The following is a 15,010-nucleotide window of genomic DNA, read 5'->3' on the forward strand; positions in this document are numbered from 1 at the left end:
GTAGTTCTTCAAGATGTGTCCCCCTATGGGCGTTCCACTTAGGTGCGTGAACGCCCCACACACCTTTGATCAGAGATTTTCATTAGTAGTATTCATTTGCCCATGTGGTGTGAGAAACTTTATCCTTCTAAAACATTGTGAAAGGAGGGTCTGCTATTAAGGCCCCAATCTCTCAGACTCTGTGGGTTGATGTAGTAGCCACTCTGACCAGGTGCCTGGATGGACCACACTGAGAATGTCACACTCTGCATAGATTGCGCAAGAAATAGGGCAGACAATCCCCAAAATTGGTAGTTTATATTCTATAAGAGAGCTACCAAACCAGTATCAAAAAAGCCTCTCTAGCACCCTAACAAGAAGCTAAACAGTCCCCTTTAGGCATTCCAACCCTTGGCTCCCTTCTAGACAACCAAGTTTAATATAGTGTGTCTAGTGAGAGGCAGAAAATGAAGGCAGGCATTTCTGACCACTCTGAGCTCCAACAGGTTGATATGAAGATTGGATTCTTGAGGTGGCCATCTGCCCTGCCCTGCCCATTGAGGTGCACCCCCCAACTAGCAGAGATGCATCTGTGGTTATGGTTACCATTGGCGTTGGTTGAAGGAAGGGTACCCTCTCCCCTATATTGTGATGAACCTTCTACAATTCTAGGGAGCACCTGACCTGTTGAGGAACTGACACCTGTTTTTCTAGGCTGTGATTGTTTGGCAAGTAAACTGATCTGAGGCACCTCTGGAAACAGTGAAGAAATAACCTTGCAAGATCTGTCACAGAAGTGCAAGCCACCATGTGACCTAGAATTTCAAGGACTCTGACAGGATTTGATAGTGTCATGAATCTGTCCATGGGGAGGAAGGTCCTGGATCTCAGAAACTGTATGTTCTGAATGGGAGTCAGTGTGGATGTTCTCACATTAAACTGAAGACCCAAGTCCAAGAACAGAGAAAGCACCTTCTGTGCGGCGGACAACACTTCTTGAGATGAGTGATTGTTCAGTGCCTGCCTTTCATGTTCAGTTGTCACTGAGGCACGGGAACACTATGATCACCTGACGATGCATGTATGCAGCCACCACCAATCGAACCTTTGAAAACATTCTTGGAGCCAAGGAGGAACCAAACAGGAGTACCTGATAATGAAAATGATCCCAGCCTATGATAAAATGCTGGAACATTCTGTGGGACAGGTATTGCTAATGGAAGTAGGAATCTTGAAGGTCAAGGATCAAAAAACAATCCCCTGAATCTAGAGAAGGAATTATAGCTGTCAATCAACATCTTGAACATTTGAGACCTCACAGATTTGTTTAGGAGTCTTCAATCTAAGATTGGTTTCCACCTCCTGCTTTTCTTCAGCATGAGGAAGTCTCTTCCCTGTGCTGAGCATTGACAAGCTCTATCGCTCCTAAAGGAAGAATTGAGTTTAGCTCCTGTCTTAGTAGGAACTTGTGAGAAGGGTCCCTGAAGAGGGATAGGAAGGGGAATGAGAAGAGAGGGAGGTCAAATGGATGGCATAGTCATTAAGCTATGCCATCCATTTGACCTCCCTCTCTACCATTTCCAGCACCCATTTATCCAAGGTGATATGCTCCCATACTTGCTGGAAATGGGAGAGCCAGTCCCCAGATTGGCGGGGGGGGGGGGGGGGGGCGGAAGAAGGGCAAACTGTTGTAGCTGAAAGGTTAAAGAGAGGGAGGAGGGTTCAAACCCTTGATCATACCATGAAAACTAGGAGATCTCTGGCAATTTCACAGAAAGAGGCTGAGACTCAGGCATGAGAATCCTACCCAGATAGTATTTTTAGAGACTGCTCCCTTAGGGAAGTACGCAACTCCCAGTGAAGCCAGAACTGGCTTCTAATATATATCAGTAATCTGAGTATTGAAAAATGTAAGTCAAGGGTAAGGTATTTTGTTCTGCAGTGGGTTGATAACCTGACTGATTTGCAATTTCTTCCAAAGATCACAAATGAAAAGACAACACAGGGTTGAGAAATTCAGTGAAGACTGTGGCAAAAGGTAGGAAAGAACTAAAATTTGACTAAGACAAAGAAACTTAATGTTAATCAGTTACTGCTCTAAACTCAGAGATTTCAAAGTGAACAAACTTTAGCAACAAAATGGTAGTTACACTAGCAACTCACAATTTGCTCAGAATGGAATACAAGGGGTTCCATTACCAACAACTAACCCAATTCACAAGTGAAGAACTTCAGGAATTCTCTGAGACCCTATCAAACAGGCAGACCATATCCTGAAAAAAACAAAAACAAAAACAAACCATAGCATAATAGAATGGCCAAGAGAAGTGATCAGATGGGAAAGCTAAATGTGACAATAAGGATATGCTGTAGTCCTGACAGATCTTAGAAATATATCAATAGTAGGACTGGCTTGTGCAGCACACATACTAGTGAGCACATGAACAAAAACTCCATTTCCAACAAGACTCCAGTTACCTCAAAACAAACATACATCACACTTACAAATACAACAATGAAATTTGACTATGACAGACATAAAACCACTGTTCAGACTTGAGAAAAGAAAGTTAATACCTTTATAGCAGATGCAGTCATATATTTTAGAAACAATTAAAGGTACAAGATAAATCTGAGATTTGAAATATCTTTGAGTTCCAGAGATATTGGTTTATACAGGAGAAATTAAAGGGGTGAAAGCTTAATTACACAAGGTACAGATGGAGGTAAAGGAGTAAAGGAGGTAAAGCAGAATCAGACCCAAAGTTGCCAAGTCCAAACACCCCTTACTGAAGCTAAAACCATCAAAACCTAGAGTGAGTTATGCTAGCAGTTGTGTCCTGAAAAACAAAAAAAAAGTAACACACAGACAGGACTGAATACATTATAATACTAATTAAGTGACATTTAGAAAGTATTTTAAATGCTTTAATCAATTACATATTACTTCAATTCTTCTGACACTTAACTTAGAAGTAGCCAAAACAAAGAAAGAAAAAGAAGGAAAGCCAGTAAGCTAGTTATAAAGATCAGTACAATGTATAGAAGTGTCTACATTGTTAGGTAATAATATAATTTCTAGACAATTTTGTATTTATGCTCAGTTGTATAACTTTAAACTGAATTTCCCAGAATAAAATTTGACAAGGTATTGTGATAAGGTATTGTGCAAAATAGCTAGGAGTTAAATTGTTTCAGCCTTTGTTCATATGGGCAGAATCTATCAGAAAATATATGTTCTGTTAAGGAATGTTATATACAAATTGTGTGTTAGTACAAAACAGTTCATGTCTCTACTACTTGTACTTTACTGTCTACTGACATGCAGAATGGTATTTTAATCAAACTAGGTAAGTATAGTAGGGTGATCCCAGAAAAGGTTAATGTAGCTCAGAAGGGCCTAAGTAACCTGATAGGTCACACTTGTAGAAAAGTTAGGCCTGATTGTCAAGCACAGATTGAAGATGGAGCACAGCTGAGCAGGAGCAGATGGGACTGGTATGAAGCCAGGAAGTGTGGACAGAATGAGGCAGCAGTATAGAAGGCTGCAGTCAACTTCTAGGATAAAAGAGGGAAAGAAGGAAAGATTGCGTGCGGCACTGGTAACACCAACACAAAAATATTTTCCACTTCGCCCGATACGTGGCCCTAGCGGAGGGCTTCCTGCTGCCTAGCAGGACCTGTCTTACTTGATCCGAGTACAGAAGCTCCAGGGAGGGTCAGCCACGAAGCTTCCAAGCTGCGAGGTGGACGAACTGTAGGTTGGGATGACAGAGGCGACTGTGGTCCTGAGTGAGTAGTTCAGGGAGAAGAGGCAATGTGATCGGTATGTCCACCGACAGCTCCAGCAGCGTGGTATACCAGTGCTGGCGAGGCCACGCTGGAGCTATCAGAATCACCTTTTCCCCCTCCCTGCAGACCTTGAGCAGGACTTTGTGCGTGAGAGGGAATGGAGGAAAAGTGTAGAGCAGGCAACCTCTCCAGGGTATCAGGAATAAGTTGGTGAGGGAGCCCAGGCTGCAATCCTGGAGGGAGCACAACAATGGGCACTTCTGCTGCATCAGGTGGTGAACAGGTCAACCTGGGGAAACCCTCACCTTTGGAAGATGGGGTGTATGACATGCAATTGGAGAGACCGCTCGTGAGTGTGGAAGGACCTGCTGAGGCGATCTGCCAATGTGTTCTGAATTCCTGGGAGAAAGAATGGAGTGGGCTCTGCAGAACTCCCACAGTCGAAGGGCCTCCTGGCATAGGGGGGAGGAACGGGCTCCCCCGGTTTGTGGATGTAAAACATGGCTGTGGTGTTGTCCATTAGAACAGCTATGCAGCGTCCTTGCTGTTGGGCCTGGAAGGCTTGGCAATCAAGGCGCACCGTCATTAGCTCCCCAATGTTGATATGGAGGGAGAGCTTGTTCCAAGACCATAGGCCCTGTGTCTGAAGGTTCCCCAGATGTGTCCCCCACCCCAGAGCCGGCACGTCCATAACCAGGGACAAGGAAGACCGGGGGCTGTGGAAGGAGACTCCTCCATACACTGCTTGGGGGTTGAGCCACCAGCAAAGGGAGGCAAGGACCTGTCCCAGCACTGCGACCACTGAATTCAAGTTGTTGTGCCATGGGCGGTAGACCAAGGCAAGCCATGCCTGCAATCGTCTGAGCCAGAGCCTGGCGTGCTGGATCATGTAAGTGCAAGACACCATGTGGCTGAGGAGACTTGTGCACCCTCTTACTGCTGAGGTTGGGAGTTACTGAAGGCTTTGAATGATGTCTGTGATAGCTTGGAATCAGGACTCCAGTAGGAGGGCCCGTGCCTTAATAAGTCTAACACTGCCCGAATGAATTCTATTCTCTGGGTTAGTTCCCAAGTCAACTTCCCCACCTTGAGGAGAAGACCCAGCCATTTGAACATACACCTGACCAGGCAGAGTTGGGACTGAACCTGTGCTCTGGTGCGGCCCCTGAGCAGCCAAATGTCAAGGAAGGGGTATACTTGCACTTGCCCTTGAAGGAGGAAGGCAGCCATGACCGACATATACTTGGTGAACACTCGGGGGGCTGCTGAGAGGCTGTATGGAAGGGCCGTGAACTGGTAATGTTGGTGGTTGACCACAAAGTGCAGGAAGCATCTGTGCATCAGATGAATCACTATATGGAAGTATGCGTCCTTCATGTCAAGGCAACATACCGGTCTCCTGGATCCAGGGAGAGGATAATGGCGCCTAGGGAGATCAAGCGGAACTTCAACTTTACCATGAATTTGTTGAGCCTACAAAGGTCCAGGATGGTCTGAGACCCTCTTTGGTCTTGGGGATTAGGAAGTATCGGGATTAGGAAGTATTGCCCCTTAGCTCCTGCTCTGGCTGCTTTTGTTGTCCTAGAGTTCAAAAGTAGCTAGAATGTAGTGTTGGATCTGGCCTTAACAGAGGGAGTCTTATCAATACTAAATTCAAGGTGCAATGCATATTCCCACAGTGGAGAGAGGGCACACTAATAATCAGGGTCTGGGACTGAAAAGGAGTTACAGGCCTGAAAGGTTATCACCACCAATGCAACTATACAATGTTTCTCTTCCAGGAATTATTTATCAATACAAAGGAAACTAGTTTAAAATAGTTACAGAAAAATAAGGAAATTTTAACTGGAGGCAAACCACACTACTACTGCTGTAAGAGTAAACATTAATAGTGAACACTTAACTTACTGCCTTTCAGCAGATTCTAAAGCACTGAAGTTAAGGTTAAGCACTGAGAGGGAGATTAAGTGACTTCTCCAAGGTATCAGATTAACTGTCAGTGTCAGGCACAGCCTCTTGCCCTGGCCATGACTAGACAATGCTGTTCCTCATATTTTTATATTAGCCAAACTTGTTACAATTACCTAATTCCCTAATCACCTTATCAAAACCAGAAATAAAATAATTGAGAGTGCAAATTGTATCTGGAGGGATTTGGGTGAAGCCCATCTTAGGGACTTTACAGAATCCTGGTAAACACAGGATGAACGGGTAAAGAGCTGTTACTGATTTAAAAATCAGCAATATGAACATCTGCTGATGACAATTATTTAGATGGGGCCAAATGCCTACTTTGGGCCACACTGTGGCCAGTGAAGCAAATACCAATGTGATCTATGTTTAAAAAAAATCTGAACTATTCATATACATTATCAGCATGTTCTGAGTTAGTTTCAGCTCAAGGAAGTGCACTCACTGTGCATCAATAGTAGAGGATACAAAATATGGAAAATATACCTCCATTCATCCTCATCTGGAAGCAGTGTTAATTGTAATCACCTTGTCTCAGCTCTTCCTTGGCTGTTTGTGCTATGAAGTTTGCTACATGGGTATATGATAGAGCATGATGTTGGATGAGAGTAAAAAACTCAATTTATTGTGGGGAAAAAAAAAAGAAAGACAATATGATAAGGTTCATATTTACATAGGCTGTATCAGACATTACTAGAGAAAGATTGTCCGATGAACTTTATCTCCAGTTCACTATCAAGTGGACAATCTCCTTTCCTAACTGGAAACACTTAACATCCCCATTAAACTGCATAGATTGTTTACATGGGAAGTATTTATTTTTAGCTGCCTTTTATGTGATACAACAGCTGGAAATAAGGAAGGCAGCCAAAATAATGTGACCAGACAGCTTTCCGTGGACCTCAGTTTAGGAACCAACTGCTGTTAGAAATGTACCTAAAACAAATGGATAGGCCAAGACAGCACTATGAATTTTGAAGTAAACAGATCTACTGTGAATAAAGGAGTACTTTCTACATAGCATATTGTTAGCCTATGGAATTGCATGTGCCACAAAGTATTACTGAGGAAAAATAAAAATATTTAAAAAGATAATAGCGATAAAGATAAGCTTCAAAAGATCCAAAACCAGATATTTTGTAAGACCACCACATGTTCATCAATGAAGATAAAATGACAAGAGTAGTCAATCCCCACACCTGACCGAGCATATGATTATCAGTAGCTTAAACAAGGAAGAAATTTCCCCCTATGATTTTACAAATGAAGGTGGCTGACTGCTTGATTGGGGTGTTTTTTTTGTTTTTTTTTTAAAAACACATTTCAAAGCATTTGATATTGGCCTCTCGGACACGATACTGGGCAATCTGGACCATTCATCTACTTAACACAGTTCCTATAATGAGCAGCAAGATGGGAAGTGATCTTGCAACACACAGGCATGCTGAGAGAATGGAAATAGATGTATTCTTTGAAACAGGAGCGGAAAGACATCTGATGCAGAAATGCCAGCAAGTCAGTCCTTTATGGTACACCCATTTCAAACCGGAGAGGATTTATTTTATTTTAGATTTTGTTTTTAATTAGTGTCTACTGCAACACACAGTGTCAACTTGTTCCATCGACAATGCCATAAACTGTTCTGTAATTTAAATAAACTGATAGCATTTTTAATATTAGGCACTGCAATCAATTAAACAACACAAAGTCTATACTAGAGGTAAGGTCATTATTCAGTAAATGGAGCCAAGATACATAATTTGATCCAACATAACGTTAAGACACTAAAAACACCATAACAACGAGATTCAACTTAAGAAAAACAGTTTTTTTTACCATTTCAATTTTAATACAATTAAAGAAAATGAGGTAAATGCTTATGCATGGCAATGTTTAATAAACAATCACATTTCATTTAAGCATTAAAATGCAGCAGTCTGGAAAAGCTGCCAGAAACAATGCTCAGCTTCAGAAAAGGTGATCATGAAATTATTTCCATTAAATTCAAATCACACTCTTGACTGTTCATTAGTTGAACATTTTAGACTGAAATGAACAAAAAAAAGTGCAAATTAGCTAATTTTTTTTTAAAAAGGAACTTAGTGTCCAAACAAGCAGTTACTGAAAGCCTCACCTTGATGATAATGGGCAAAGTTCTCCAATTTCTACACAATATAACTTACTGCACCATATTGCTCCTAAAAACAAAATTCATTTCAGAATGATTACTGTTTTGTGCCTTCCATGAGCACATCAGTTTTCCTTTTGTTTTTCATCCAATTTGCTTGACTTGAGATGGAGAGATCTACCTTCTTATTGCTAAATTGGATGGATCACATGGAACTACAGCTGTCACCACTTATAAGAACATTTTCCAAGGCCTCAAAGCATATTTATATCTGGGCAAGGCATAATTACAAAGAAAGTTACAGACCAAACGCAATGTTCATTTTGTATTTCCGTTCAGCTAATAAGTTTTCAGCAAACAGAGTTATCATGCAAATTGGCTCAATGTCAGCTTTAGTCTGCTTTTAACAGAAGCAGACTCTTCACTTTCAGTGCATCCTCCTTCACTGGAGGATGAACTTTATAAACATGAGTAGACCTCATTTTACAGAGTGAAACTGGGGCACAAAAATTTAGCTTATTCATCATGAGACAGTTGACAGAGTTGGGAATAAAACCTGGGTATCTATTTGACCCCAATCCCATGTTCATATCATTTCATCTCTTGAAATAACTGAAGAGCATGACGATTACAATTCCAAAAATGCTCTAAAAATGTACGAGAGTCATTTTCAAGTTATTCTCAGACAGAAAAACTATTAAAAATGCAGTACGAGTTTCACTCTTTGGAGACATGTTCTTATATGGGGTGTTGCTGCTGGTAAACTAAAAATTTGTTTATATCCCAACAAATATTACCAGTTTTCAAAAACAATGCAGTTTATTTAAACAGCATGAAAAGATGTAATTTCACTAAAATTTAGACATTTCTTAATTTAGTAATTTGCAGAATAAAGTGTCACCTTTAAACTGTGCAACACAAAATAACGTAGCCAACAGTAACATACAGGTACACCATTTAATATTTATTATATGCATTTTATATACATTATTTTTTCAACTGTTGTACTTTTGCTACGTGGTACAAACTTAAAAATTTTCTGATTCATAGTTTGTAAAACAGAAACCTTACAAAACTCATCAAAACCCGCAAACTGATCAGAAAAGTTTTGTGGAAGACTAGAAAAAATACTTTATTGTCTTAATCATGCATTACACAAACAAAATCTTTAGTTACACCATAAACTGAAGCACATTTGAAAAAAATAAAAGCAGGGAATAACTAGCCCAAACACTGCAGATTTATGAATCTTGATTCAACTACTTCTGTATTCTATTTGAAACGCAAATAAACATTTTTCACTCCAAAAGTTCTGAAACAAGATTGTTTTTCTGGAATCAACTTCACTCCAGATACTTAACCGGAAAAAAAAAATCTTGGATTGTAACTTTAAAAACTATGAAATGTCCCATTTTTAGTCTATTTTAGACTGTTCAAAGAGTGCCATAATAGATATACAGGGCCCTTTAACACATTACATAAAAGAATATAAAGACCAACAAAAAGTGAAATAAATAACAATAGGCCATGAGCAAGATGGGTAATCCTTGATAAATAATCTTGTAAATACAGTAAGATGTACAAAATATCACATAGTGATAGGATGCCAAGATTAATTTTTTTTAAGAGTTCACTGGGAGGGTATTACAACCCCTCTGTGTTTCGTTTAAACATACTTCTTTACAGTCTTTATATTTATGAAGACAGTTATGCGATGATGATGAATTAGCATCCTTAATGAAAGGACTTAGCTGAGCTGTATTAGGCAAAAGAAGGGAAGATTGTGGTTACACGGCAGCGGGTCAGTGAGATCTCTGTGTTTTAGGGTTCTATAATGCAGAAAAAATATCATCAATACAATCTTGAGCACTGTTGTGACAGGCTAAATATATAAAAAGACTTATAAAAACTAGAATTTTATCCAAACATTTTGTGCAACTAATGCTAAAATATTTTAAGTTAAATTTCCTTTTCTTTAAAGCAAAATAAAAGTTTAAAAGGGGATCTGTGGCATTCAACTGATAAACAGAAGATCACTAAGAGATGAAAAGAAAGCTACTCTTGGAGCTCACTTTCCCCCACAAGAGCACCACATTCCTAACCCTAAGGCAGCACACAGAGTCCAAAATAAAAGTCTTTTTTAAGATCAGACTCCACGTTTGCTTAAAGACACCTAAAGAAACAGACATATGCTCAGTTCATATTCAGTCCAGGCTACAAATACTGGTTTTCTTTTTTTAAAAAAAATACAGTAATTACAGTTAAATTAATAAGCCTGACATTATTCAAGATGCAGTGACTTTTCACCAACTTAAACCTGCCCCACAAACAGCCTTCGTCCAGGCAGATCAGATGTAGTGTCCTATTGGTAGCCGTTTCATTGATGGCAGTGATGCATTCCCTCTTTTCTTGTCCAAGCAGACCTGCTAGTGTGGTGCAGGTTTGTTTTGTTGTGTCACACAAATACTTTGGCAAGGGCATCAGCTCCTGCACTGGCTATATATGCTTTTGATGGATGAAAAGCTACGTCATAAATTGACTCATCCAACTTTTTCCTATGGGCTGTTATTTCTTGTACACAAGTCTTGCTGTCTAAATTCCATAATCTAATGGAACAGTCATGGCCTGTGTTAAAAAGAAAGATACAAAAAGTTAGGTTTTCATATCTTTAAATTTTATTAAAGCAAAATACGTAGGTAATACAGAAAGTTAAAACTTACTTCCAGACATCAAATAGATTCCATTGGGATCTACTGCTAGACTTGTGACAGCATCCAAGTGAGCAACCATAGAATGGATCATTTTACCTAAAAGAAAAATAAGAAGTATCAATTCCTGGGAATTGTCCTAATATTTTTTGACAGAATTATATTAAAGAATCAATTTAATATGAGGTACCAAACAACAATATAGATTTAAATAAAATATGTTAGAACCATACTGGAATTGACATTCATTTATATAGCTTTAAACTCTAACTACTTGTTATTAATATATTTTTTTTTAACAACTATGTGAAAGATGCTTCACAGCCTATATAGAGCATGGGGGTGGTCTTGGGTGACTTTCAGGCATATTCACAGTACAGACACCATATCTCTAAAATGTTTAGCACCTTCATTGGCAATCATAACAAGACCACCAAAGACTAAGTGGACATGGTGACAACTACACTGTTACACGTGTCCACAAGTCATCACTGAGGCCCATTGAAGAGCAGGATGAGGAAGATTGAGGAATTTCAGTTTCAATGTGATCACCATGACCTTTCATGACCACAACTTGTATACATGTATGTGTGCTAGAATTAAATGACTTTCGTTGTCACTGCAACTGCCGCAAAACAAAATATACAAGATGTAATTAGAGGTGGTTCAAATTTTTCACAAATGAGAACATTCTAGCAAAAACACAAGGAAAACATAGAGGGGCATTACGCTAGGTCTCCAGCTTCCAATTCAAGGCAGAGAGAATCAGCCCTGGGAATTTGGAAGGCATAAGGGGCTGGTTTTTTTTGGGAATGTTTTGATTTATGATTTTTTTTTTGGTAGTTATATACACACACACACACACACACACACACACACACACGTATGGGTAATGGGAACAAAAGGGAGGCAATGCACCACTCTGTTTTTAAAATAATGGCAAAGATATCAAAAGCTTGGTATAACCATTTGGAACATGTTTATTTAAACCCAAATACATACATCTTCACATATACATTAAGTTTTATAAATATGTGGTGGACAATGTGGAAGAGCAGACAGATGCTTTAAAGAACAGAAAGCTAGTACTCTAATAAACTCAAATTCATTAGACTAAGGCCAGAAGAGACTATCACGATCATCTGACCTCCTGCACATTGCAGGCCATAGAACTTCACCAACCCACTCCCGCAATAGGCCTGTAACCTCTGGCTGAGTTACCGAAGTTCTCAAATCTTGATTAGAAGATTTCAAGTTAGAGTATCCACCATTTATTCTAGTTCAAACAAGTAAGTGACCCAGGCCCCAAGCTGCAGAGAAAGGCAAAAAAAACCCCAAGTCTCTACCAATCTGACCCGGGGAACAACTCCTTCCTGACCCCAAATATGGCAAACAGTTAGACGCTGAGTACGTGGGGGAGACAGCGATTCTCAATCTTTTTGTTGCAGTATAGGAACATCTTGTGACATACCCTAGCACAGTTGCTGTCTCTACATTTTTCTATCCATTCTCTCATCTCATCTCCTTTTATAGAGTTTCCAGCTTGTAAAACAGATAAGTCATTAAGTCTAAAATGGGCCTCTAGCAGCCCCAATCACAACTCCTTGGCCACAATAAATTACTTCTTGTTCCAACAGGTCTGTAGGTAATGACCTTGATCTTTAACAGGAGAGAAACAGATGACAGGAGAGAAATAGATGACAGGTTTAATTTTTGGGGAGAGGCAGGGTATGGGAAAGAATAAGGCAAAGGGAATGGGGAGGCACTCTATAAAGTAGTACTTCAGAATGATGTAGAGGACAAATTACCCGTAGTAAATCAAAGCCCATGATGGCAAAGGGAAAATATTCTCTTACTACCTCAGATGTAGCTTCCTAATGCAATCCTGGGCTCTCCACTGCATTTCAACCATACTTGGAAAGAGTTTGGGTAGGTCTAGGCTGATATCTACTGGTTTATGAAAGGAGAAGTTACTTTATTGAAATGTGGATTTGTGATATTTAATAAGGGACATTTTTGGTCAAGAAAGACTGGCTTTTAGAAGCAGCTGCCAAGGTTCAGTGAAAAGTAGTAAAGCACTCCCTGAGAAGCTAGTACAGAAAGGGAATTCATCATATTCCCCAAAAACAACAAAGAAAAAACAGCCTTCCCCTGATGACTTAGTACTGGCACTCACTGGCTAAAGTGATAGGTCCCTTGTAAATAATTGAGAGAGCCTAACTACTCCTTCACACAGCCTCAGAATTGGTGACAAGCCCATGGGAATCTTGAATCATGTTGCTCAGGCCTATCTGCAAGGAGAGCTGTTTGGCTCTGCTGCAAGCTGAAGCACAGTTAGAAGCCCCAAGAGAGAAATGTAAGGGGACTGACTGGGACACAGGAGTGGCTAATCTGGAAGCTAACTGGCTTGCCTGTGAACCAAAAAGACCCCAGGTTGCCCTCCATCCCCGAGTTGCCGTGGTGCCCTGGGCCGTCCTCCACTCTGGAGCCTACCCCAACCTCCACCACCTGAGCAGCAGCAGTGCCCTGGGGCCCTTAGAGCACCTATTGTTTAGTCGGGGGTATTTATAGTATAAGTCATGGACAGGTCACGGGCCGTGAATTTTTGTTTATTGCCCATGACCTGTCCAGGACTTTTATTAAAAATACCCATGACTAAATCTTAGCCCTATGGAGGAGTATGCAAATATTTTGCTCATTTCCCCCCATCCCCACACACATTTCAGTTGAGAACTAATCCTTTAACAAGGCCTCAGATTTTCAGTCAGTTATGGATTTAACAAGATATGACTAAAATGCAAAATATGATGTTTCACTTATACCAAAGTAAGTATAGGCAGGATTATCTGATGAAGGTTATGAAGACAATATGGGAAAAGTGATATTTTCCTACTGTAAGGGGAATGTTCCTTTTATACTAACATGTAACAGTGGAACACAAAATTTATGCTATGATTCTGCAACAAGTAGTGTGTGGTAGGACCCTCCGATACCCACCCAGATTTATTTTAAACATTACTCAGCTTAATGCACTACGTTTTTAGTATCCTTACCCGTTTTATTGTCAAAAAACTTGATGTGTCTATCTTCATGAGCTGTAATTGTTACAGGAAGTGTAGGATGACTTACTACCCTGTTAATATGATTACTTGACTGCAAACCTGAAAAGATAGAAAGTTATAGCTAAAATATTTGATGGACAAATAATAAAAATACAGTCAGCAAATAATAATATTGCCCACGAGAACACCATATTTAAAAATAACCAGTGAACCAATAGCATATTAGATGGAACTTCAAGTGTCAGGAAAATTACTGAGACATTTTAGAACAAAATATGTAATGAAAGATAGAAATACATGCGATATGCTCTGGCTTTCCAGAGCAGGTACTAATCCACATGCACTCTAATCAGTGTATTATGTGATTGGGCTATATGTATGAAAGATACTTTAGAGAGGGTGAAGAGATTAGGTTTGCATTTCATGGTAGTAGTAATGGGGGTGGGGGAGAGGAGAGGGTCACGAAAAAGACAAGTTATGACTCCTAACCTACTAACTAGATTCTCTTTTCCTATGCACTACACAAATGTCTTATTTCTACTTAAATTACTTAATGGTACATACAATGTCTTTAAAATAGTCTATTCTATATATTGGTGTATCATTTGCCTTGTGAAAGGATACTTCTCTGAAGTTTTGGATTTCCTTTTTGATGTTTAGCTATTTAAATTTTTATCCTCAACCAAAGAGATATGTTCCTCCCTTTATATGGGCTTCTATCTTAGTATCAAGGCCAATATTACATAGACTATGGTTCTCTATAGTTTCTTTCATAATCTAGCTGTCTCAAAAAGTGCTTAATACTAGCCATTAAATACTGTCAGGGCAAAGACTAGACAAACTGAGCTGTTACATATGAAAAGCAGCACATTGCCCTCTCATGACACTAGATTTTCAACCTTATTTTACTGAGAAGGGGTTTAAATGCCGGCACCTACGACAGGGCATCACTGATGTTATACTGCACTCAGCACTGGATATGATCCTGGTGCTCAACCTCCTGGTCCAGAGGGCAGAGAGAGTGAGCAATTAAGACATACAGATTCTGTACACTACATTCAGAATTCTACACTCTCTCTTGTGTTAGAACCATATTGCCTGCACTTAACATATTCATGCATAATGCCTATGTAGTTATAACTCTGTTCCTTCATATTTAATTCAGGGAACTGGTTCTTGAAAGACTAGCTATATTTTTAGTTTTTTGGCAAGGTTCTGTCACTTTCAGCATCTCTGTAACCCTTTCTGAATTATCGCCATCCTTATCCTTCAGATCGTTCCAGATTCTCTCAAACCCTTTTTTACAAAGATGAAATTTTTTTCCTTTGCCAAGAAAGTTACTTTTCCTCATTTACTCCCCTATTTCTATG

At 39.7% G+C, this 15,010-nt stretch overlaps 1 protein-coding gene across 6 annotated transcripts in view; it reads right to left on the minus strand.

Annotated features, from left to right (window-relative positions):
- Positions 1 to 8,813: 8,813 nt before the first annotated feature.
- STRN3 (striatin 3) overlaps positions 8,814 to 15,010 on the minus strand; it is a 98,797-nt gene continuing 92,600 nt past the window's right edge. For all 6 annotated transcript variants that reach the window (XM_038404566.2, XM_038404565.2, XM_038404563.2 and 3 more), the window contains 3 exons: positions 13,632 to 13,739; positions 10,591 to 10,677; positions 8,814 to 10,495 (listed from right to left, as the gene is read on the minus strand). In XM_038404566.2, the coding sequence (XP_038260494.1) occupies positions 10,326 to 10,495; positions 10,591 to 10,677; positions 13,632 to 13,739 (365 nt within the window). In that variant the 3' untranslated portion in view covers positions 8,814 to 10,325. The remainder of the gene's footprint in view (positions 10,496 to 10,590; positions 10,678 to 13,631; positions 13,740 to 15,010) is intronic.

Source organism: Dermochelys coriacea, chromosome 6 (assembly GCF_009764565.3).
Source record: "Dermochelys coriacea isolate rDerCor1 chromosome 6, rDerCor1.pri.v4, whole genome shotgun sequence".
In the NCBI taxonomy this organism is placed as follows: Eukaryota; Metazoa; Chordata; order Testudines; family Dermochelyidae; genus Dermochelys; species Dermochelys coriacea.